At 41.7% G+C, this 27,144-nt stretch overlaps 1 protein-coding gene across 3 annotated transcripts in view; it reads left to right on the forward strand.

The window, feature by feature from the left end:
- LOC110148446 (protocadherin alpha-C2) overlaps positions 1–27,144 on the forward strand; it is a 187,734-nt gene that overhangs the window by 22,698 nt on the left and 137,892 nt on the right. Inside the window, exon 1 of one of the 3 annotated variants that reach the window (XM_070465498.1) lies at positions 23,081–25,647. The exons of the other annotated variants lie outside the window; for them this stretch is intronic. Within the exon in view, the coding sequence (XP_070321599.1) occupies positions 23,245–25,647 (2,403 nt within the window). The 5' untranslated portion in view covers positions 23,081–23,244. Of the gene's footprint in view, positions 1–23,080; positions 25,648–27,144 lie in introns of those variants that run through there. 3 annotated transcript variants of the gene reach the window in all.

Raw genomic sequence — 27,144 nt, forward strand, 5'->3', positions numbered from 1 at the left:
AGTGTTTACTCTTGCCATCTCCTGTTTGATCACTTCCAATTTACCTTGATTCATGGACCTAACAGTCCAGGTTCCTATGCAATATTGTACTTTACAGGATCAGACTTTACTTCCATCACCAGTCTCATCCACCACTGGGCATTGTTTTTGCTTTGGCTCCCTCTCTTCATTCTTTCTGGAGTTATTTCTCTACTCTTCTCCAGTAGCATTTTTTGGGCACCTACCAACCTGGGAAGTTCATCTTTCAGTGTCATATCTTTTTGCCTTTTCATACTGTTCATGGGGTTCTCAAGGCAAGAATACTGAAGTGGTTTGCTGTTCCCTTCTCCAGTGGACCACATTTTATCAGAACTCTCCACCATATACCTGCTCAAATATTTCAAATGTTCTAATTTCTTGGTTATTCTCCTAGAGAATTTTTTTATATACAAATAAACTCTCTTCTCCCACTTTAAAACGTAATGTTTGTATTGATTTTCCTTTCCTCCTTCATTTAATATAATTTGTCTATTATTTAAGGAGATTTTTTCATTCTTTTTTCTAGTCCATGTTGTCCCATTTTCAGCTGTATCATAATTCCCAACACCAGTGTTAAGTGGAGCAATGATTAATTCTTCTCTTATTTTTTCTTTTTCAATTCACAAATTATTATATTGGTGAGAAATAATTGTGAATTCTCACAGCTGGGAAAATCTTAACTTTTTTTAGTTAGAAGACATTTGTTTTTATTGTTGCCTTTTGTTTTTAGATTAAAAAATCCTGTATGATATAATGAAAAATACTGTATGATATGAGTTTATTGTTTACTAATACAATTTTTTTTACAAAAAAGCCATACATTTTATCTGCTATAGGTGATAATGCTCTTCATATCAAATACAGAGAACTATTTTTCTACACTTTTTGAAAAAACAGTATGGGCTTAGGCAGTAATAAATATTTCACATTTCATATGACAAAATGCCAATTTCCCTTTTTATTGCTTTTTCTATTTCTATATATTCTCACATATATTTAATTCTTAAATATATTTATAACATATTATTTAAACATTTCTAATACCTCATTACTTTGGGGAAGTCCTATAAACAGAGAAGTCAGTCTCACCATTGTGTGAATTTGTAGTTACCAGTCGTCAGCTTTTTAAAAATCAAGTTAATTCAGTTTTGAAATATAAACTCTTTGATTTATAACTAAAATTTTTCTTTGCTGGGGAGGAAGCTGTTAATAAACTTCTTTTTTCTGTACATAATCTTTTTCCTTGACTAGATGAATTATTTGAGTTAATAGCTGAACAAAAATATAAGATGTTTCTTATGAAGAGACCAGTATTTCCCTTTTCCAAACTAATTTATATTGCATATATGATTTCAGTAACATTGTATAATTTTCTACCTGGAGCCAATAAATAGAATTATTGCAACTCTTCCAGTTAATCAGATTATATTAGCAACCTTCTTGAAATTGCTAGGAACTTCAATAGAAAGAGAAACTTGATACTTTAACTATGTTAGAAGTTGATATTCAAAGAGACTGTTCATTTAGGGCAGCAATTTATGAAATACCTTAACCACTATAGAAAACTTTCAACTAACAAGACTATATGGCAATATAGATTTTGTCAAGGCTTATCTTCCTGTAAGCAAAGGAATCTTTTGCTTGGGGGGCTTAGTTTTGGTTAGCAAATGAACTCTTCACTTACTAAAAATAATTGTAATAGAAAGTCAGTGATAAGGACTACTACTTATCGGGATAAATATTAGATATAGGATATGTTATGTAATTTATGTAAGGTGTTCTCATGTTGGAGATACTTTGTATTACAGTTGTCTGTGAGGATTATACAAGTACATCAGAATTCTGGAGAAGGGTGAGTGTTGGTGTGTGTTTATTTGAAAAATCTTTTTTATGACTTTCTTTGTATCATTTAGAGAAAGTAATTATCTACAGTTAATGACAGTAAGGATGAATTCATGGTAAAATTGACATTTTGACATGACTTTGATATGAGTGGAGCATTTTTTACAGGTAAAGGTAGAGATAATTTTTAAAAATTGAACAATGATTGTATTGAGGAAGAAGGCAAGTAAGTGATCTATGTTGTCTGCAAAATAGAGATAATATTGGAAAATAGTTTAAAATAACACCAGAAATGTGGCTTGTGATCACATCTCAGGTCACAGAGAAGTGATTCTAACATCTTGAAATGTATTTGTTTAGTGCAATCCAATAAAAGCTGTACCCATGAAGATAAATATGGTGGTATGTAAAAACACAGATGGGCTATAGGCCAACTTTGAATAGGACAAGTAGGGGACATGGAGAAATAAAAAAAAAATCCATAGAGGTGACATGTAAAATGTTAATGCCATTAAATAAACAGTGAATTGAAGGGTTTGAATTTGGGGAGTATTAATAATTTATCTTTATAACCTTTAAATTGTAATAAAATTATTTTCTGGGAGTTATCAGCATGTATAGGTAAAAGTGATTATTACAACCATTGAAAAGAGGAAGGAAGATGTGAATTGGGGAATACCTTCAATAAAAGTCCTGTTTGAAATGTTGGAAGTGGATAAGAGCACTTTAATGAAAGCATGTAAGAGCTTGAAGTAGAAAGAAAAGGATAAGCTCATTAAAGCACAATAGGTAGAAATTCCACAAGATTTTGCAGTGATGGAGATGTATGCAAAGGAAAACATTTTGAGGGGGAGACCTAATAGAAGCTGTAGAGAAATTAAGAAATGCTGTAAAGATTATGTTCCCAAATTTTCATCCTCCATTATTAAATAAAGGAAACATTATTAAGAGCAGTTGATGTTCATTGAACAAAGAAAGAATGAACTTTGATCATCTATAAGGTCTTTAAAATTTGGGTAAAATTTGTTAATTTAAAATTACACTTTTATCAGAGCAAAATATAATAGCATATCTTGTGACAGAAATACATGCACATGTTTCTTCTCTACACAAAATATGGAGGATAATTTGCACTTCTATTTCCCACTTAAACTTTCTAAACTGGTTGATACAGTTTTTACATTACTAGAAGGAAAGTTGTTTCACTGTGAATATTCTGAACCCTTACTCTAAACTGTAAAGACAGATGAGATATTTACAAACATGAGGAGATATACTATAAAAGTAAGGTAAAAGACATATATATATATATATGTATAATATATATAGCATGAATTCATTTCTTACCCTTTGGAGCCGCATGATGTCGCTGTCTACCATGCATACACAAGCTGTTATTCAAGTCCGTTCCTCCATTTATTGCATCCTTCCAAGAGTGCTGAATGATGGCAGTCGCAGAAGAACTGAATTAACAGACTCGGGATCATACAATATTTCGTCTTAATGCCTAGACAAGATTTCCTGATGGAAATAAACCAGCAAGTATTTGAAATGGTTATTACACTTGAAGGTCGACTGAGATCCTGGTGTTTGCTGCTCTCGCTTCTGCTTCTTGCAGCCTGGGAAGCAGGGAGCGGCCAGGTTCACTACTCGGTCCCGGAGGAGGCCAAACACGGCACCTTCGTGGGCCGCATCGCCCAGGACCTGGGACTGGAGCTGGCGGAACTGGTGCCCCGCCTGTTCCGGGTGGCGTCCAAAGGCCGCGGGGACCTTCTGGAAGTAAATCTGCAGAATGGCATTTTGTTTGTGAATTCTCGGATCGACCGGGAGGAGCTGTGCGGGCGGAGCGCGGAGTGCAGCATCCACCTGGAGGTGATCGTGGACCGGCCGCTGCAGGTGTTCCATGTGGAGGTGGAGGTGAAGGACATTAACGACAACCCGCCTGTGTTCCCGGTAAAGGAACAAAGAGTGTTGATTTACGAATCTAGGCTGCCAGATTCTTTGTTTCCACTAGAGGGCGCATCGGATGCAGATGTGGGGTCAAATTCTATCTTAACCTACAGACTCACTTCCAACGAGAATTTCGCGCTGGATGTGAAAACAAACAGCGATGACAGTACACAAATTGGGCTCGTGTTAAGGAAATCCTTGGACAGAGAGGAAGTGCCCGAACATAACTTACTCCTCATGGCCACTGACCAAGGCAAACCTGAGCTCACTGGCACTGTTCAGCTGCTGATCACCGTACTGGATGTGAATGACAATGCTCCCAGTTTTGGACAATCTGAATATAAAGTAAAAATATTTGAAAACTCAGATAACGGAACAATAGTTATCCGAGTGAATGCTTCTGATAGGGATGAAGGAGCGAATGGGGAGATATCATATTCTTTTAATAGTCTTGTTCCAGCCACTATTAGTAACCAGTTTAGAATAGATGCGAATACTGGAGAAATAGTTATTCAAGGGAACTTAGATTTTGAAAATATGAATTTATACAAAATCCGTATTGAAGCGACGGACAAAGGCCACCCTCCCATGGCTGGTCATTGCACTGTTTTAGTGAAAGTCTTGGATAAAAATGATAATGTCCCTCAGATTGCATTGACTTCCTTATCCTTGCCCGTCAGAGAGGATGCTCAATTCGGTACTGTCATAGCCGTAATTAGCGTATCCGATCTCGACTCAGGTCCCAATGGGCAGGTGACCTGCTCTCTGACGCCGTATGTTCCTTTCAAACTGGTGTCCACCTTCAAGAATTACTATTCACTAGTGCTGGACAGCACCTTGGACCGAGAAAACGTGGCGAACTATGAGGTGGTTGTGACCGCGAGGGATGGGGGCTCGCCTTCGCTGTCGGCCACCGCCAGCGTGTCCGTGGAGGTGGCCGACGTGAACGACAACGCGCCCGCATTCGGGCAGCCCGAGTACACGGTGTTCGTGAAGGAGAACAACCCGCCCGGCTGCCACATCTTCACCGTGTCGGCGCGAGACGCGGACGCGCAGGAGAACGCGCTGGTGACCTACTCGCTGGTGGAGCGGCGGGTGGGCGAGCGCGCGCTGTCGAGCTACGTGTCGGTGCACGCGGAGAGCGGCAAGGTGTACGCGCTGCAGCCGCTGGACCACGAGGAGCTGGAGCTGCTGCAGTTCCAGGTGAGCGCGCGCGACGCGGGCGTGCCGCCCCTGGGCAGCAACGTGACGCTGCAGGTGTTCGTGCTGGACGAGAACGACAACGCGCCTGCGCTGCTGCCGCCCGGGCCAGGCGGAGGACCCAGCGCGGTGAGCCAGGTGGTGTCGAGGTCCGTGGACGCGGGCCACGTGGTGGCGAAGGTGCGCGCGGTGGACGCGGACTCGGGCTACAACGCGTGGCTGTCGTATGAGCTGCAGCCGGCGGCGGGTGGCGCGCGCAGCCCGTTCCGCGTGGGGCTGTACACCGGCGAGATCAGCACGACGCGCGCCCTGGACGAGGCGGACGCGCCGCGCCAGCGCCTGCTGGTGCTGGTGAAGGACCACGGCGAGCCGGCGCTGACGGCCACGGCCACCGTGCTGCTGTCGCTGGAGGACAGTGGCCAGGCTCCCAAGGCCTCTTCGCGGGCGTTGTCTGGTGCAGCTGGTGCAGAGACGGCGTTAGTGGATGTGAACGTGTACCTGATCGTCGCCATCTGCGCGGTGTCCAGCCTGTTGGTGCTCACGCTGCTGCTGTACACGGCGCTGCGGTGCTCGGCGCCGCCCAGCGAGGGCGCGTGCGGGCCGGGGAAGCCCAGGCTGGTGTGCTCCAGCGCGGTGGGGAGCTGGTCTTACTCGCAGGAGAGGCGGCAAAGGGTGTGCTCTGGGGAGGGGCAGCCCAAGACGGACCTCATGGCCTTCAGCCCCAGCCTACCAGCCTGTCCAGTAGTGGCGGATATGGGCGAGCATCAGGATTTAAAGGATGATGGTCTTTCCAAAGTAAGTCTGAATTTTCATAATTACCAGTTGATTTTTTTAAATATTTTCATTATTTTCCTTGGGTTTATGTTTAAACTTGACTATTTCAACAAATTGAGTAATTTTGAATTATATGCATTTTTCTTCGTTAATTATTATAATCTCTTTGGTTTTTTAAACTTGAGTGGCAGACATTATTAAATCATCATTATATACATCAAGATTTTTGTCTCAAAACTAAAAATTTCCTTAGATAACCAGTTGTGATACATTTTAAAAATGCATTGGTAGTATTTTTCCTTATTAATTTTGTAGACTTTGATAACTTTGCATTTGAACTTCAGTAGAGTTATTTCACACTCATTTTAATTGATATATTATTTCAACATCACTTTATTATAGTTTTATCCTTCCGCTTCCTTCTTCCTTCCTTTCCTTCTTCTCTCTCTCTTTTCTTTGATGCTTCTGCTTAGCCAACACTTTCAATTATCCAGTTTGTTTAATGACTGTCTTCATCATATCTTAAATCTATATTCCTTTTTGGGCCTGGTGATTCCAAGAGTCCAAGAATCTGTAGTGCTTATTTACTGTTGTCCTTTTAAATGATTTAGAGACAACGTACATAATAATAGTTATCCCAATAACTAATATTCTTTTCAAAAATTATTTATTTATTGCTTTGCTGGATCTTCATTACTGTGTGGGTTTTACTCTAGTTTTGGGGAGCAAGGGCTACTCTCTAGCTGTGGAGCCTGGGCTTCTCATTGTAAAGGCTTCTCTTGTTGCCGATCACAGGTTCTAGAGCTGGTGGGCTCAGTATTTTCAGCTCCTGGACTCTAGTGCACAGGCTCAATAGTTGTGGTTCATGAGCTTAGTTGCTCTGGGCATGTGGGATCTTCCTGGATCAGGGATTGAACCCATGTCTCCTGCATTAGCAGGCAGATTCTTTACCTCTGAGCCTCCAGTGAGGCCCAGAATACTTCTGATTGGGATGAAAAAGTGAATGGGGAAATTTCACACTCTTTCAACTACCATGTGATACCCATGTTATTGCTCAGCACATCAGGGATCCAAATATTTGACAATAATTCAATAGAATGTGGACTTTAAACAAGTAAATTCATGTGACATGTGCATTGAGTTCTCAGACACTGAAAACCCCTTATTTATGTTTGACTTTTATTTGATGGGCTCCTTTTTATAGAGAATTTATTTCTTCTAATTTAATAATTTCATTATTTATTCTGTTTTATGATTTAAAGTATACATCATTTCTCTACATGCAAGAAACAGATAGTAGTGTAAATTTTTGTAAGTTTTGAAAATGATGCTGTGCCGAGAATCATTGAGTTAACAAGACCCAGCCCCTGGCTTCAAGAAGTTGGTAGAAAAATAAAAATATTTGTCATACATAAATATGATCATCATAGAAGGCTGAATATTATAACAGGTACAAGAAATGTAAATCACTGTGAGTGGATTGAACAGAAATAACTGCCTATTTTTCTATTTGAAGAAACCCTTCAAGAGGTGTGATATTTTTAGTGGTTTGTAAATGGATAAGTTTTCTTTGAGAGAATACTGAGTATAATAGGTATTCTTGGGAACAGAGAAACTTAAAGAAATGAGTACATACAAAATCCGAAATGTACCTGGACACAGAGAATAGTCTGTTTTGGTTAAAACATATGGTTCCCATAGGAAAGAGTATGTGATAAAGCAGGAAAAGTAATGTGAGAAAAATTTCTTGGGTAATTTGAGTACTTCACTAAGAAATTTTGATCACCTCTCATTATTTTGAAAGGTATAAAAAATGTGAATCAATAGGAATAAAAGGTGTTTTTCACTAAGATGACTGTCAGGATTAAGAGAAGGATAAAGGAGTTGTGACAAGATGACACAACAAGAATCTATTGCAATAATTCAGGACAGCAACAATATTTAAAACTCATTTACGCCCATGTAAAACTTGGAGAGCATTAGAATACAGATGTTAATTATTTTATTTGCACTGGGAACATAGGAGTGAAATATTAAAAAAAAAAAACCTCACTCTGTTAAGTAGAAGTAAAAAGGGTAAAACACCCCAAGCTTGATTAAAGTCTGCTTTCTTAAGAAAAAAATGTGGATTATTTCCTCATATTCCTTGCTCCCCCAAACAAACAACCTTTCTAAGTTTATCTTCCATTAGATTCTTGAGATCCTGGGTCCCTAGAGAGACCAGGAATTTTCTTAAAAGAAGCAGAAAAAAACTGAATTTTCTGAACTGTGAACTAAGGATTTTAAAATTTAGTATTGCTAACATAATGCAATTTTTCACTAATTTTTTATCCTAATTTTAAACGTTTTGTAAAGAACATATTTTCAAGGCATGAGGAAGCCACAATTATGGTCATATTAAATATTAGGCACATAAATCTCCTAATAAAGCCTTAAGCAAGCATGATAAATATGGTCCTACACTTGAAGAAAATTAAAGAAAAATTCAGAAGTTGAAACAAAACCTCGAGTCCTAATAATACAAAGCTAATTTTTTATTTTGTACTTACTATTTGGGCCACATGATGTCGCTCTTTACTGTGAAATTGTCTCAGTTGAAGACAGAATTAAGTCACATTGCAAGGAGTCTCCACTCTGTTTTAATATTCGGAGGTTGAACAATGGCGAACACATCTTGAAAATAAAGAAGGGATAAGAAGATTCCTCTAAATTTTGGAACAAGATACACTGATTGGAAGAAAATCCCAATAATTTGAGATGTACTCAATTCTAGGCGACTTGGGGAACCGACATCTATTGCTATTTTTTATAATTCTCTCGATCTGGAAGACAGCAAGCAGCCAGGTCCGCTACTCTGTCCTGGAGGAGGCCAAACACGGCACCTTCGTGGGCCGCATCGCCCAGGACCTGGGACTGGAGCTGGAGGAGCTGGTGCCGCGCTTGTTCCGGGTGGCGTCCAAAGACCTTGGGGACCTTCTGGAGGTAAATCTGCAGAATGGCATTTTGTTTGTGAATTCTCGGATCGACCGGGAGGAGCTGTGCGGGCGGAGCGCGGAGTGCAGCATCCACCTGGAGGTGATCGTGGACCGGCCGCTGCAGGTGTTCCATGTGGAGGTGGAGGTGAAGGACATTAACGACAACCCGCCTGTGTTCCAGGGGACACAAAAGAATCTGTTTATCGCTGAATCCAGGCCGCTTGACTCTCGGTTTCCACTAGAGGGCGCCTCCGACGCAGATATCGGGGAGAACGCTCTGTTGACTTACAGGCTGAGCTCCAGTGAGTATTTTTCTCTGGACGTACCAACCACCGACCAACAGGTAAAACCTCTCAATCTTGTGTTACGCAAACCTTTAGACAGGGAAGAATCTCCGGAACTTCATTTAGTGCTCACGGCCACTGACAGAGGCAAACCTGAGCTGACTGGCACCGTTCAGTTACTCATCAACGTGCTAGACGTCAATGACAACGCTCCAGTTTTTGATAGAACACTCTATGCTGTGAAATTAGCGGAAAACGTCCCTAATGGAACGCTGGTAATTAAACTTAACGCCTCAGATTTAGACGAAGGCTTGAATGCGGATATTATTTACTCATTCTCCAGTGACGCTTCTCCTGATGTAAAATTTAAATTCTACATAGACCCTGTAAGTGGGGAAATTACAGTTGCAGGACACATCGATTTTGAAGAAAGAAAAACCTACAAAATCCGAGTAGAGGCGACTGATAAAGCCTACCCACCCTTGGCTGGTCACTGTACAGTTCTTGTGGAAGTTTTGGATTCTAATGACAATCCTCCAGTGTTGACTGTCACTTCCCTGTCCCTTCCTATCTCAGAGAATGCTCAGCCAGGCACAGTCATAACCTTGATTAACGTGTCTGACCGAGATTCTGGAGCAAATGGACAGGTGACCTGTTCTCTGACTCCTCATGTCCCCTTCAAGCTCGTGTCCACCTTCAAGAATTACTATTCGCTGGTCCTGGACAGTGCCTTGGATCGTGAAAGCGTAGCGAACTATGAATTAGTGGTCACCGCGAGGGACGGGGGATCGCCTTCGTTGTGGGCCACCGCCAGCGTGTCCGTGGACGTGGCCGACGTGAACGACAATGCGCCCGCGTTCGCGCAGCCCGAGTACACGGTGTTCGTGAAGGAGAACAACCCGCCTGGCTGCCACATCTTCACCGTGTCTGCGCGGGACGCGGACGCGCAGGAGAACGCGCTGGTGTCCTACTCGCTGGTGGAGCGGCGGGTGGGCGAGCGCGCGCTGTCGAGCTACGTGTCGGTGCACGCGGAGAGCGGCAAGGTGTACGCGCTGCAGCCGCTGGACCACGAGGAGCTGGAGCTGCTGCAGTTCCAGGTGAGCGCGCGCGACGCGGGCGTGCCGCCCCTGGGCAGCAACGTGACGCTGCAGGTGTTCGTGCTGGACGAGAACGACAACGCGCCTGCGCTGCTGCCGCCCGGGCCAGGCGGGGGACCCAGCGCGGTGAGCCAGGTGGTGTCGAGGTCCGTGGACGCGGGCCACGTGGTGGCGAAGGTGCGCGCGGTGGACGCGGACTCGGGCTACAACGCGTGGCTGTCGTACGAGCTGCAGCCGGCGGCGGGTGGCGCGCGCAGCCCGTTCCGCGTGGGGCTGTACACCGGCGAGATCAGCACGACGCGCACCCTGGACGAGGCGGACGCGCCGCGCCAGCGCCTGCTGGTGCTGGTGAAGGACCACGGCGAGCCGGCGCTGACGGCCACGGCCACCGTGCTGCTGTCGCTGGAGGACAGCGGCCAGGCTCCCAAGGCCTCTTCGCGGGCGTTGTCTGGTGCAGCTGGCGCAGAGACGGCGTTAGTGGATGTGAACGTGTACCTGATCGTCGCCATCTGCGCGGTGTCCAGCCTGTTGGTGCTCACGCTGCTGCTGTACACGGCGCTGCGGTGCTCGGCGCCGCCCAGCGAGGGCGCGTGCGGGCCGGGGAAGCCCAGGCTGGTGTGCTCCAGCGCGGTGGGGAGCTGGTCTTACTCGCAGGAGAGGCGGCAGAGGCGGCAGAGGGTGTGCTCTGGGGAGGGGCCGCCCAAGACCGACCTCATGGCCTTCAGCCCCAGCCTGCCTCCATTCCCAGGTGCTGAAGCCATAGGCAAACAGCAAGACTTAAATGTTGATCATTGCACGGAAGTAAGTCTATTTATATTATAATTATTTATGGTGAAATTTCATAATTACTTTTAAAGTATTTCATATATTTTCTTTTAAAATGTATTGCAAATTTCACAGTTCTATATCAAACATTATTTTGGTTTATAAATATCTACAATTAATCAGTTTCTCCAGATTTATAGAAATAGTTTCTGTATAACATTCCCCATAAGATGTAAAAGATGACAATTTTACATACGTGTATATAGTGAATTTAGTTGCAATTTCTCAGTGCTCTCCGACATTATTAACTAGTTTCCCAAGTTGGATTTCTGGTAAAATTAAAATTTTCGTTGGATGAATTTCTTATTGGAGATGAGTTTATCCTTTGTAATACCTCACTTTATGAACATTAAGAACATCCAATGTATATGTATTCCTCCACATAGCATTTATTTTTCATGATTATGTATTGTGTATACTTTTTAACCTTCACATTTTATGTTTTGATAATATTGAAGTATTGTTTGGTAATTAGTTTTAATTTACTCACTTAAGATTAGAGTCCATACATTTCATTTTCTTCTCTTTCTTACTATTGTTATATAGATATACAGATATATCTACAACTTTATATGTACTATTTTCAACCCAGGTCCCCCATATTTGGGGTTATTCTTTACCGTCTGAGCCACCAGGGAAGCCCATATTTACATAGAGTTTCTCTATTGGTATATTAAGCAGTTTAGTTATGTTGTTTTTCAGTTGCTAAGTCATGTGCAACTCTGCAACCTCACGAATTGCAGCACACCAGGCTTCCATGTCCTTCATTATCTCTGGGAGTTTATTCTAACTCATGTCCATTGAGTCAGTGATGCCATCCAACCATCTCATACTTTGTTGTCCCTTTCTCCTCTTGCCCTCAATCTTTCCCAGCATCAAGGTCTTTTCTAATGAGTCAGCTCTTTGGCTCTTGGCATCAGGTGCCCAAATATTGGAGCTTCAACATCAGTCCTTCCAATGAATATTCAGGGTTTATTTCCTTTACGATGACTGGTTTGATCTCCTTGCTGTCTAAGGGATTCTCAAGAGTCTTCTCTAGCACCACAGTTCAAAAACATCAATTCTTCCACATTCAGCCTTCTTCATGGTCCAGCTTTCACATGCATACATGACTACTGAAAAAACCATAGCTTTGATTACCTGTACCTTTGTTGGCAAAGTGACATCTTTGCTTTTTAATAAACTGTCTAGCTTTGTAATAGCTTTCCTTCCAAGGAGCAAGCATCTTTTAGTTTAGTGGCTGCAGTCACCATCCACAGTGATTTTGGAGCCCAAGAAAATAAAATCTGTCACTGTTTCCACATGGCTATTTGCCATGAGGTGATGGAACAGGATGCCATGATCTTAGTTTTTTGAATGTTGAGTTTTAAGCCAGTCTTTTCACTCTCCACTTTCACCCTTATCAAGAGGCTCTTTAGTTCCCCTTCACTTTCTGTCATTAATGTCATCTAAATCTGAGTTTAGTTATAAAGAGTAATAATTTCTTCTCAAAATTTAAATGCTTTCATCCTATATTTATTATAGACCAGATATTATAAAAATTGGTATTAAAAACATGAATAATAAAGATAGGAGCTATCAGGTTATTTCTTGGAGGTCCAATGTTTAGAACTCAGTGCTTTCACTACTGGAGACCCAAGTTTGTTGATCCCTAATAGGGGGAATAAGATTCTGCAAACTACCCAGCCAAACAAAGAAAAAAACCCCAAAGAGAAAATACACAAAAAAACTCACAATATCCTCTCAATACAATATCAAATAGATCATTTTACTATTTCAAGATATATACTTTATTATCAGATAATTTTTGTCATGTCAATCATTTAATATGTTTTGAGGATGTAAGTATAGTGAATAATTGCTTTTAGACTGATAAAAATCTACTTAACTCTAATTATTAATATTGAATAAAATACTATCAGCTCTTTGTAGATGAGTTAGAGTAGTGTGGGAAAATATTTCTCATTGATTTTTATTTTATATATGACTTAGAAAAATATTTTGAATAGAAGAAGTATGTATTAATGCCATTCTTGGTGACCAACTGGTAAATTTATAAATTTTCTTTACATAGAATATGCAGATGTTAGGACCCATTAATTCAAGTAAAGGTCTTTAGTGTTATAGAGTAAAATTTTGAAAGTCCAAGAAAGTTTATTAGTTTGCCATTTCATGTTTTCATTTTCATTTTTGCTTCTTCTTGTCTTTTAAAAATATTTTTTCTTTTAACTCTTTGACCTGCCTTGATGTTAATCTACAGCCATAGATATTGAGCATTTTCCTTTGGAGAAAATGGTGGAATTTAATGGAATTGAATGAAGGGTTTCTGGTATTCTCAATTCTTATAATTTGTTATTAACATATTTCTTCATCTTATTATTAGTTATGGTCAGCAATATAATAATTTGTGATCTCATCTTATTTCCTTTGATCAATTGTAAGTAATCTGAAATCAGTGTTATTTTGCAGTTTATTTTTTATTTCTTACAATGCCATCACTGCCTATATTTGGTTATTAAAAGTACATGACATAAAAAGAATAACTTTAATTATAGTCTTCAACTTAAATGGCTGTGTACTGTTATATATGCTTATTTTTATTTACTGCTTGAATCAAATTTGGAGTTTTAACCTTGTGAAAGTGATGGTACTCTTAGATTTCCTATTCCATGCTTATCTGATTCTCAGGTATAACTTTAATCACTCAATTCTCATCCTGTTTATTTTTTTAAAATCCCTTAATTAGAAACAAAGACTGTTTCCACCACCTACCATTTACTTGATAACTCTCATAATTTCAATCATTTTAGTCCTGTGTTCCTCCAACTCTCTAATTGGTATTTGAATTTCAATTTGGAAGTACGGCTATCACAAAGAGGGAGTCAAAATCTACATCTGTATTTTAATACTTTTCACTATTTTATCAATGCAAAGCTTTTAGCTATTAAATATTTCTTAAACTGAAAGGCACCAGAGCTCAGTTATTAAATACTGTGAACCCTGAAGCATCCTGTATCAAAATTTCATCTATATGAATTTTTCTTCATATAACATTTGTTAAAACATCTGTTATTTCAATTCCTTGGCTTCACATCCTATGAATGATGAGTGAGCTCTATTGTATAGAATTTTTGTATCAAATAAGTAAATATTTATAAAATTGCTTATAAAACTATGGCAAGTACTGTGTATAAGAAAATTTAATTACTATTATTCAAAAGAGTACAAGGAGTTCATATTTGGAAATGGAAAAACTAAAATATTTGAAAGTCATTATGACCTTCCATATTACTCTTATGTAAAAATCATCTTTTGTGAAGTTATTTTCAGATTAACCTAGAATGTCTCAATGCTTTGAATTCTTTGGGGTTAGAATAAAAAATTTATCTGAAAGTCAGTTGTTACAGGTTTTGGAAAGTCCAATTAGCACTCTGGGTATAGAAAATCTTTTTGGATCTAGAAAGTTATTTAGATAAAACCTCCTTAGGAAAAATCTAGACTATCTTGTGTGGACAGTGATGTATTTTTCCATGCTTATAAGTTGCTTCAAAAAAAAATAAGTTGCTTCAAATCAGAAGTGTGAGAACATGTTTGAAATCTTTGTTCTTTTCCATTAGTAGTGTTTCCTTTTCCTTAAAAAGAGATACACAATATGTCTTATTGATGATTTAAAAATTAGTAGTACTTACTTCCTAAGGAAGTAAGCCATATATATAGTGTTATAGAATAACTTTTAAAATATAGCTATTTACCTTCATTAAATATTAATAGATCTTTAGAGGATTCCAAGACCGTGTCAGCATGCCAAAAACCACTGAATTATGAAAACCCAGCCTCTGACTTTGAAAAGCTTGAGATAAAAAACACATGAGTCATACAACTTAAAAGAATATATTAAAACAGGTATAAAAGTGGGGCTACAGTTGAAAGAAAATCATTCCTTGTTTGCATTTTTAAAGGAACACTTGGAAGGGTCATGGTGTTTTCAAATGAGTAAATTTCCCCTGAACACTTCTGTGAAGGAGAAAATTAAGCAAACTTGAAGATACACATAAGCTTCAATTGACTGGAAACATGGAATAATCCATTTTGATGAAAACATATGGTTCACATAAAATAAAGGCCAAAAAGTGATATGAAAATATCTCTTGATTTTGAGTACTAGACTAAGTCACTTTGAGTAGTAGATTAAGAAATTTGGATTCTTCAGAAGTTAGTTGGGAGCTAGCAAAAGATTTTAAGCAAACAAGTTAACATTGTATTTCAAAAGTTTAGATGGAAAGAAAATCTAGGAAGCTACTGCAATAATCAAGGATAACAGCATTAGGTAAAAATGTTTCTTAGGTGGCTGTAGGAATATGAAAGAAAAGAAAGATATATAGAAGCATCAGTGGCACCATAAACTGATAATTTTGCTTCTGCCAATTAAATTTTTTAAAAAATTTATATTGGAGTATATTTGACTTATGCCTTTACTCTTGAGAAGCACTAAAATCTAGATGTGAGTAATCTATTTGCTGTTTGAAATGAGAGTAGAATTCACAAGTGAACTTTCCTTGTTAAGTAGATACTAAGAAAGAAGAATCCCAAGCATAGCTTCAAAAGTGGAAACTGGCCTAAGTACTAAAGATGAACAATAATGAAACTAAAATATATTATGAAAAGACATAATATAAACTATATTGGGGATTTTTTAAAAGATATTCATAAGTACTAAGGCTTGGAAAAACTGAACTATATAGATATAGGCATGCAACACATTTCTGGAAACAAGTTATATAATTTCTAATAAAAATATAGGATAGTATCTTGGTACACAATATAGTAAAGCAAATTCTGTTCTAATTTTACATACATTCAATTCATAAAATTACTTAAGAAAATACCCAGTTAACTGCTCAATTTCCTAAATTATTTTTTCAGACTTAAGAGAGTTTGTTTCTCATTGGTAGGGTTTCTTAGAGACCCCGGAAATAGTCACCAAAATCTTATAGCCAAAACCCTAAATCTATAAATGTGGAAGATCCTGAATTACAGGATGAAAGAATCTTCCACTTTAAAATTCCTGGTTGTTTGTCTGATCATTTTTATCGGTACTTCATTTCTGTGATTATTTTAAAATTGGGTGGAATGTTTTCTCAGGTGCCAAAAGTTCACAATTTTGGTTTATACTAAACTTTTAGAAGTACTTAGTTTGCTAGAATGCCTCCAACAAGACACAAATAGTGTTCTCTATTTCATTAAGGATTAAGAAAAAATTCAGAGAAGGAAGTAAAATTTCTCAGGATAAGGTAAAATGATCAGCCATGGAGTATGTACTTACTTTTTGGGCCACGTGATGTCACTCTCCGCCGAGAAATTCTCTGATTCAAGGCGACAGCCATCTTTGAGGCTTAGGAAAGATACTCGAGTCTTTTATAGTTTCCTAGTGCAGAACAATGACGAACACAGCAGGATGGAACTGACGGATGGAACTGACGGAATCAGAAGATTTCCCTTAATATTGAGACATTTTTCGCTAAGAAGAAATAAACTCGACTATTTGAAATGCTGTGCGCAAGTCAAGGCAACCAAGGGAACTGGAATCTACTACTACTGTTTGTCACCCTCCTAGCCTGGGAGACAGGGAGTGGCCAGATTCGTTATTCAGTTATGGAGGAGGCCAAACACGGCACCTTCGTGGGCCACATCGCCCAGGACCTAAGGCTGGAGCTGCAAGAGCTAGTGCCCCGCTTGTTCCAGTTGGATTCCAAAGGTCTTGGGGACCTTCTGGAGGTAAATCTGCAGAATGGCATTTTGTTTGTGAATTCTCGGATCGACCGGGAGGAGCTCTGCGGGCGGAGGGCGGAGTGCAGCATCCACCTGGAGGTGATCGTGGACCGGCCGCTGCAGGTGTTCCATGTGGAGGTGGAGGTGAAGGACATTAACGACAACCCGCCTGTGTTCCAGGGGACACAAAAGAATCTGTTTATCGCTGAATCCAGGCCGCTTGACTCTCGGTTTCCACTAGAGGGCGCCTCCGACGCAGATATCGGGGAGAACGCTCTGTTGACTTACAGGCTGAGCTCCAGTGAGTATTTTTCTCTGGACGTACCAACCACCGACCAACAGGTAAAACCTCTCAGTCTTGTGTTACGCAAACCTTTAGACAGGGAAGAATCTCCGGAACTTCATTTAGTGCTCACGGCCACTGACAGAGGCAAACCTGAGCTGACTGGCACCGTTCAGTTACTCATCAACGTGCTAGACGTCAATGACAACGCTCCAGTTTTTGATAGAACACTCTATGCTGTGAAATTAGCGGAAAACGTCCCTAATGGAACGCTGGTAATTAAACTTAACGCCTCAGATTTAGACGAAGGCTTGAATGCGGATATTATTTACTCATTCTCCAGTGACGCTTCTCCTGATGTAAAATTTAAATTCTACATAGACCCTGTAAGTGGGGAAATTACAGTTGCAGGACACATCGATTTTGAAGAAAGAAAAACCTACAAAATCCGAGTAGAGGCGACTGATAAAGCCTACCCACCCTTGGCTGGTCACTGTACAGTTCTTGTGGAAGTTTTGGACGCTAATGACAATGCTCCTAAGTTGACTATCAAACCTATCTGGCTCCCTGTCAAAGAGGACGCACAGCTGGGGACAATCATCGCCCTAATCAGTGTGATTGACGCAGATGACGGTGAAAATGGACAGGTGACCTGTTCTCTGACGCCTCATGTCCCCTTCAAGCTCGTGTCCACCTTCAAAAATTACTATTCGCTGGTCCTGGACAGTGCCTTGGATCGTGAGAGCGTGGCGAACTATGAGGTGGTGGTGACCGCGAAGGATGGGGGCTCGCCTTCGCTGTCCGCCACCGCCAGCGTGTCCGTGGACGTGGCCGACGTGAACGACAACGCGCCCGCGTTCGCGCAGCCCGAGTACACCGTGTTCGTCAAGGAGAACAACCCGCCCGGCTGCCACATCTTCACCGTGTCGGCGCGGGACGCGGACGCGCAGGAGAACGCGCTGGTGTCCTACTCGCTGGTGGAGCGGCGGGTGGGCGAGCGCGCGCTGTCGAGCTACGTGTCGGTGCACGCGGAGAGCGGCAAGGTGTACGCGCTGCAGCCGCTGGACCACGAGGAGCTGGAGCTGCTGCAGTTCCAGGTGAGCGCGCGCGACGCGGGCGTGCCGCCCCTGGGCAGCAACGTGACGCTGCAGGTGTTCGTGCTGGACGAGAACGACAACGCGCCTGCGCTGCTGCCGCCCGGGCCAGGCGGGGGACCCAGCGCGGTGAGCCAGGTGGTGTCGAGGTCCGTGGACGCGGGCCACGTGGTGGCGAAGGTGCGCGCGGTGGACGCGGACTCGGGCTACAACGCGTGGCTGTCGTACGAGCTGCAGCCGGCGGCGGGTGGCGCGCGCAGCCCGTTCCGCGTGGGGCTGTACACCGGCGAGATCAGCACGACGCGCGCCCTGGACGAGGCGGACGCGCCGCGCCAGCGCCTGCTGGTGCTGGTGAAGGACCACGGCGAGCCGGCGCTGACGGCCACGGCCACCGTGCTGCTGTCGCTGGAGGACAGCGGCCAGGCGCCCAAGGCCTCTTCGCGGGCGTTGTCTGGTGCAGCTGGCGCAGAGACGGCGTTAGTGGATGTGAACGTGTACCTGATCGTCGCCATCTGCGCGGTGTCCAGCCTGTTGGTGCTCACGCTGCTGCTGTACACGGCGCTGCGGTGCTCGGCGCCGCCCAGCGAGGGCGCGTGCGGGCCGGGGAAGCCCAGGCTGGTGTGCTCCAGCGCGGTTGGGAGCTGGTCTTACTCGCAGGAGAGGCGGCAGAGGGTGTGCTCTGGGGAGGGGCCGCTCAAGACGGACCTCATGGCCTTCAGCCCCAGTCTACCTCCGTGTACTGGATCTGTAGCCGAGGATCCACAGGCTTCTTTGGACTTCTCTGGTAAGGTGGGTTATTCCAATATTTTATTTGTTCATTTTTGTATTCCGTCTTGAAAAATCTTAATTATCTTCTAAGGTATATTAGAATGGTTTTCATCCATTTATCCTATTCTGCCAGGATGCTTAAATTTATTTGCAGAAAGTGAATACCTTCATTTTTGTGTTTTTTTATTTTTTTTTTTTGTACTTCAATAGAGAATTATTATGAACCATGCATTAAATAGATATTTATTGGGACCAAATTCATTTTACTTAGAACCTGTTCTGGGAGTCACATTGAATTCATGCTCCATTGTTGCCACCTTAGCTGAAAACTATTAGGTGTAAACAAATATAGTCATTACACTTTAAGTAAATGGCAACACCATTCTAAACTATACATGGTACTGTAGTCTTAATTCTTTTGTTTTTAAGACACCCCAGAGTAAGTGTAGTGAGTGGGCTTCCCTGGTGTTTCAGACAGTAAAGCGTCTGTCTGCAATGCTGGAGACCTGGGTTCGATCCCTGGGTCGGGAAGATCACCTGGAGAAGGAAATGGCAACCCACTCCAGTACTCTTGCCTGGAAAATCCCATGGACAGAGGAGCCTGGTAGGTTATACAGTCCATGGGATCACAAAGAGTTGGACAATCGGACAGGACTGAGCCTCTTCACTTTACTATAGCAGGTATATGAGTAACTGTGATCTTGTTAACTTTGTAGTTGTCTACCTTTTTGGAGACACGGTAGTCAGCAGTAATTAGTGTCTGTAACTTCAATGAGTAACTTTCTCTATACCTAGAAAAGAGATGCTTTACTTTAGGAATCTCATTTTGAATATAAGTGTTTCAAATATAACTCATTCCCTCTTGTTAAAAAAAATTTTTTTTACATTGTCTGACAATGTAGTTCACAAGAAAATGTTGGTTAAGAATCTTTTCTACCACTTAGAAAATTTCCTGAAATTCATGTTCTATCTGATATTGAAAATACTTCCTGAAAGGTACTCTTTCCTCAAGAAGACTTTCTCCTTTTAATTTTTTTTCTGTTAGTGATATAATAATGCTGAAGCATTAAAAATATATCTACATTCTGCACTTTGAATTCTCTTGAAATTAACTGTATGGAACTTTAGCAGTTTACAAGAGGATTTTTTTTCTTGCAATAGTCCAAAAGACAGAAACATGCAGATGAGGTTGTGCACCTTTAAATTTATTACATGTTAAATTTACATTTCCTGGATTATGGCTTGTGAGTTTCAAATTGGTGGTTCTCCACACTCTATCTTTAGTCTGAACATTCATTTTCTTTTCTAATTTATATTTTAAAAACCTCCTTTATTCTTGCATTGTATTTTTGTAATGCACCTTGTATTTCTACTCAGGGATTTTATTCTTTATTGTGTCAGGTGTTTTACAAGGTATTTCTTAATTGAAAACTCAGCAGAGCAAAATCAGAATGGCTTTGAGAATATAACCATAAATGTGCTAGTAAAAATCTCTTAAAATTAAGCACTTCAGTGCTTTTCTTGTTTCCAAAGAACATATTTGGTATATGCTACAAAGCAATCTACTTTTTTCCATTCTATTTATTTAAAAACTTGAGTATTTTCTGAACTCCTGTAATAAAACCTATGTCTATTGGCATAACTCATTTTAAATACAGACTTATACTTTCAATTATTTCTGTCTGTGCACTTTTTCAGTTTCCATATGCCACTTGTATGTGGGTCAAGGTATTTGATTATGTTATATGGATTGAAGGATACTAGAAATGACATTTGCTTCTCCCCCAAATTCCCACCACTCTTCTAGTATCTTAGACCTAGTATTATTCATTAAGTAGTTATTACATCTTCTATAATTATACATTTTATTCTTTATCATTTTAATTGTATCAGTATAATTAGTAATTTGGTCACTTATACTAATCTTTATTCCCTCCCAGAACATGGATTATCATTGTGTGCAAATTTTCAGATCAGTAAACATCTTAGTCATTTATTTTTCGGGCCATCAGGAACATGAGCACAGTATAACTCGGGGAACTGGGAAGTTCCAAAAGAGGGCAGAGGCCAGAACAGAGAGGTGAGAGCTTGGAAGACACTTCAGTGTTTCGCCTGCCTAGTAACTACCCCTCTGTTTATCTGTAGATAACATTCTTCACTTTAAGCCAGAATCATGAGACCAACAATGAAGCTCCCCTATGCCAGTCCCTGAATTGTAGTGTCAAGATAGGGCTAACTAAAGTTATGACATTTAGACACTTTTGAGAGTGAAAGGGGCACTATACAGATTTATATAAGATTGTAGACAAACACAGAGGGTATCCAGGCTGACTGGGGTCTGTGGTCAGCCTTTCTTCAAAACTGAACATTCTGGTTCCCAGACATCACCTCAAATTTCTGAAATTAGCAGTAAAATTTGTATTTTAACAAGCATTCCAGGTAACTCTTATCCAACTGAAGTTTTAGATGCAATAGCTCTAATGAGTTGCTTGGGAATGTAAGTTCTTATCATTTGACAAGATGTAACTTAACTATACTACTTTTTATTCATTATTGGAGATTTATATTGGGACATTTATGCTATTAATTGGTTCAAAAATGCTCATTAACAGCAATAGAATTTACCTTATATCATTATCTTGTGTTGAGATGATTAATCAATGATAAACTTATTTTTAGACTCCAGATAGTATTGACAGCTCACGCTGAACATTGCTATTATGGATGGATAGATGAACTCAATTAAATTTTGATTATGTTTTGTAAGAAAAGTAACTCTTAAAATCAGAATTTGAATAGACTTTGACACTAGAATCATTCTAGAGGAGTATAGGACCATAATATCAGAATTTAGCAGCATACATACATCAGTGAATTAAATCACCCTCATTCCTATAAATTTTCCTATTCATAAATATTCTATTTTCCACCTCTTAATGACTGTAAGAGTTCAAAATTATTGATTTCTTTTAAAAATAAAAACATAATTAAAGAAATTATCCTTTGGATCAGACAAAACTCCTAAGTTTTCCTCTTTGGAAAAGGAGAAACTTCAGGTTTTATCATTAGTGTAGATGTATTAATTGAGAATTTCAGTTACTGAATATTTTATTCCAAGAATTTTGAGATGAAATATTTTTACCACAGGTGATGAAAAACTATTGAAACCCAAAATTATTAGATAAAGCCAAAACTCTGTATTTGGGGTATTTGAAAAAACATAAATATGACAAAGATGAAATTAGTTGTCTCTGAAAGTAGAAATCAAATTATATTATTTTAAATCATAATTAAGATTTTTTGCTCATGTAAGATGTATATAAAAAACTGAAACTCCCCCCTCTGTAACTAATTTCTCAATAAAAGCACTTTTCTGTTCCCTTAAAGATAGGAACACTGCTCAGCCTGTGCAGTAGCAATAGTAAAGGATTATAGGGTGACACCATTCTATAGGTAACAATTTTTCCCAAAGAGCCAATTCTGGTCTTGAGCATTATGAAAACAATGTGGCTAAAGTGAGTTCTGAGAATAACTGCCATTTATGAAACACTCACTCTCCTTAAAGTACTATCCTAGGCACTTAATATATCATAATTCATGCAACCACTGTGTTATTATTAATCTTCTGTGAGTGTTATCAAGGTGGAAACTGAGATGGAGAGGTTAGATTATTTTCCCCAAGTCACACAGCTAGTAAGTTGAAGACCAGGAATAAGAGAGGAATTCCTGATGTTGAAGCCTGTGACCTTCTCTGCATTCTAGTGATGATTGGCACTTAGAAGTTGCAAATACCTCACAGAGAATTGATGATTGAAAATAGTGTCTGAATAAGGTTTACTTAATATCAAAATAACGATGAAGAGAGTGAATTGTGTTAGAAGTTGAAGAGAGTTAAATTCGTTATCCAACAAAACACTAGTACACTCAGTATTATACAAATATTAAAGTTTTTTTCAAATTCAGCTAATGACAGTCATGCTTGGAAGGAATTACTTCTGGGTGCTTTTCCATTCAAGAAAATGCTGCACTGCATATGGACAATGATCATTATTGTATACAGAAAAAACATAATGTGTCTTTGAAAGTTCATAAAGATATAAATTTGTGAAAATACAATGAAAAGATACCAATGAGTTGTTAAACTCATGGAATTGTACTTACACAGTAAGCCACCGGATGTCGCTGTCTTCCACAAAAATGGCTTTTCAGAACAGACTCATAATCCTGTTTCTCAAGGACTAGGAAAGAGCTACATTCGGAGATCTCAGCCATTTCGATAAAATTGAATGTAAGATATGGAATAGGAAAATTCGGAGCGTGTGGGTGTGTTCTAGACGATCCAGTTATTGATTTGTAAAACAGAAGATGGGTATGATGTTGGTCCACAGACCCAGCGGTCTGAGCACCCGGCGCCTGCTTCTCTCCTTTCTGTTTGTTGCAGCCTGGGACGCTGGGAGCGGCCAGGTCCACTACTCGGTCCCGGAGGAGGCTAAACACGGCACTTTCGTGGGTCGTATCGCTCAGGACCTGGGGCTGGAGCTGGCGGAGCTCGTGCCCCGCCTGTTCCGGATTGCATCCAAAGGCCGCGGGGACTTTCTGGAGGTAAATCTGCAGAATGGCATTTTGTTTGTGAATTCTCGGATCGACCGGGAGGAGCTGTGCGGGCGGAGCGCGGAGTGCAGCATCCACCTGGAGGTGATCGTGGACCGGCCGCTGCAGGTGTTCCATGTGGAGGTGGAGGTGAAGGACATTAACGACAACCGGCCGGTTTTCTCCACCTCAGAACAAAAGCTCTCAATTCTGGAATCTCAACCGCTTGACTCTCGATTTCCTCTAGAAGGCGCATCTGATGCGGACATTGGAGAGAACGCAGTGCTTACTTACGGACTCAGTTCAAATGAGTTTTTCACTCTTGATATTATAAACAAAAAGGACAAAGGCAAATTACCAGTGCTTGTTCTAAGCAAACTGCTGGATCGCGAAGAAAATCCTCAGCTTCGGTTGTTATTAACGACAACTGATGGAGGCAAACCTGAACTTACCGGATCTGTTACTCTGCTGATCCTGGTGTTAGATGCCAATGACAATGCACCTGTATTTGACCAGACCGTGTATGAAGTTAAGATGTATGAAAATTCAGCGAACCAAACATTGGTTATTTGGCTAAATGCTTCTGATGCGGATGAAGGGATAAACAAGGAGGTAATATATTCATTTAGCTCTTTGGTTCCACCCACCGTAAGAAGGAAATTTTTAATTAATGAAAGAACGGGAGAAGTAAGAATCAATGATGCCATTGACTTCGAAGATAGTAACACTTACGAAATTCATGTAGATGTTACAGATAAAGGAAACCTACCCATGGTTGGTCACTGCACCGTCCTAGTGGAAATCCTGGATGAAAATGATAATTCACCTGAGGTGGTTGTCACTTCTTTGGCTCTCCCGGTGCGAGAGGATGCTCAGGTAGGTACCGTCATATCCCTGATCAGCGTGTCCGACCGTGACTCTGGTGCCAACGGGCAGGTGACTTGCTCACTAACACCTGAAAGCCCCTTCAAACTAGTGTCCACCTTTAAGAATTACTATTCACTCGTGTTGGACAGCGTCTTGGATCGCGAGAGCGTGGCGAACTATGAGGTGGTGGTGACTGCAAGGGATGGGGGCTCGCCTTCGCTGTCGGCCACCGCCAGCGTGTCCGTGGAGGTGGCCGACGTGAACGACAATGCGCCCGCGTTCCCGCAGCCCGAGTACACCGTGTTCATGAAGGAGAACAACCCGCCCGGCTGCCACATCTTCACCGTGTCGGCGCGAGACGCGGACGCGCAGGAGAACGCGCTGGTGTCCTACTCGCTTGTGGAGCGGCGGGTGGGCGAGCGCGCGCTGTCGAGCTACGTGTCGGTGCACGCGGAGAGCGGCAAGGTGTACGCGCTGCAGCCGCTGGACCACGAGGAGCTGGAGCTGCTGCAGTTCCAGGTGAGCGCGCGCGACGCGGGCGTGCCGCCCCTGGGCAGCAACGTGACGCTGCAGGTGTTCGTGCTGGACGAGAACGACAACGCGCCTGCGCTGCTGCCGCCCGGGCCAGGCGGGGGACCCAGCGCGGTGAGCCAGGTGGTGTCGAGGTCCGTGGACGCGGGCCACGTGGTGGCGAAGGTGCGCGCGGTGGACGCGGACTCGGGCTACAACGCGTGGCTGTCGTACGAGCTGCAGCCGGCGGCGGGTGGCGCGCGCAGCCCGTTCCGCGTGGGGCTGTACACCGGCGAGATCAGCACGACGCGCGCCCTGGACGAGGCGGACGCGCCGCGCCAGCGCCTGCTGGTGCTGGTGAAGGACCACGGCGAGCCGGCGCTGACGGCCACGGCCACCGTGCTGCTGTCGCTGGAGGACAGTGGCCAGGCTCCCAAGGCCTCTTCGCGGGCGTTGTCTGGCGCAGCTGCTGCAGAGACGGCATTAGTGGATGTGAACGTGTACCTGATCGTCGCCATCTGCGCGGTGTCCAGCCTGTTGGTGCTCACGCTGCTGCTGTACACGGCGCTGCGGTGCTCGGCGCCGCCCAGCGAGGGCGCGTGCGGGCCGGGGAAGCCCAGGCTGGTGTGCTCCAGCGCGGTGGGGAGCTGGTCTTACTCGCAGGAGAGGCGGCAGAGGGTGTGCTCTGGGGAGGGGCCCCCCAAGACGGACCTCATGGCTTTCAGTCCCTGTCTTCCGCCCTGTCGGCAACCAGAAGTGGAAGTGGAAGAACAGTCTATTGAAGGCGACCACTCTATCAAGGTGGGTTATTACTTTTTTATTTTCATGCTTTGCTGCGTGAATATTTTATTTTACCCCGTTTTCCTGCCTCAGATATATTTCTTGGAGTATCTTTATCTTTTGTCTAAAGAACATACATTTTTATAAAATATCTGAAACATTTCTTGTAATAAGTTTTGTAATATTGTTTTTTTCTAAAGATTCACTTTATATTTTGTTTACAGTACTCTCTGCATCACCTTTTGGTTGATACTTCAATTTTTAGTAAATGCCTTGTATACTAAATTCATTTATATTTTTCAGTACAAATATTTTGTGTAGGTTTCAGGTTTTGATGTTTTCCCCCCAAACCACTATCTTTTTATGTTACAAATATTTGTAAGGAAAGTACTTTTATTATTAAATCTAAAATTTGAAATGACCCTATTGCATTAAAAAAACTGCTGTGATCAATTCCGTCTGTGGTAAAAATGTGGGTTTTGCTCCTTAAGTAAAGAATATGTGTAGTGCAACATAACTTTTAATGCATACTTGAACTTCAGTGTTTACACATTGGAGTATGTATAGTGGGAGATAGTTCATAAAATATGTCCTAATCAATGGAGTTAAGTGTTTTGGACTCAAAATATTTTTCGTTTTTATTTAATTTTACTGATTTTAAATTTTAATGCAACAATTTTTTACAGTGGCTCTGTTATTAAGATAAATATATTTTTATTTTTTAAAATATTTGGTTGTACTGAGTCATCGTTGTTGTGTAGACTTTTCTCTAGTTGTGGTGAGTAGGGCTTTCCCTCTAATTGCTGTGCATGGGTTTCTCATTGCAGTGACTTCCCTGTGCAAAGCAAGGCTTTTGGGCTCATGGGCTTCCGTAGTTGAAGCACGTGTGCTCAGTAATTGCCCCTTCAGGGCTCTGGAGCACAGGCTCAGCAGTTGTGGTGCATGGGCTTAGTTGCTTGGCAGCCTGTGGAATCTTTCCAGACCAGGGATGGAACCCATATCTTCTATATTAGCAGGCAGGTTCTTTACCACTGAACCACCAGGGAAGCCCAACATATATCTTTTAAAAAACTTTGTGGACAGTTTCTTTCATTCAATTCAGAAGGACTGACATTTTAGAATCAAGTCATATAAATTTCTTGAGTCAAGCATTACTCTCACCCCTTCTCCCTGGAGCCACCCAGCTTGAGGGAGGGATCTTAATTTCTCCACAAGGGATGGAACCAGAGCATGCTGCAGGGGAAGCACCGAATCCTAACCTTTGGACCACTAGGGAAATCCCCAAGGATTGCTTTTAACATTCTTGCCAAAAAAGGAGTTAGTCCATTTGTTTTGAAACTATAACACCTTATTTTTATAACTCTGTTTAACATGCTCTGTATTAGATGGCATTAAAATGAGGCAAATTATTAGTATCCCCGACTCTCAATGGCTTAGTATTTGTGATAGCCTGTTTAAAGATGAATGAAGAACCCACAGGTTTATTAATATACTGTAGTAAGTTAGCTATATGATAGC

This window comes from Odocoileus virginianus, chromosome 3, assembly GCF_023699985.2.
Source record: "Odocoileus virginianus isolate 20LAN1187 ecotype Illinois chromosome 3, Ovbor_1.2, whole genome shotgun sequence".
NCBI classification, from domain to species: Eukaryota; Metazoa; Chordata; class Mammalia; order Artiodactyla; family Cervidae; genus Odocoileus; species Odocoileus virginianus.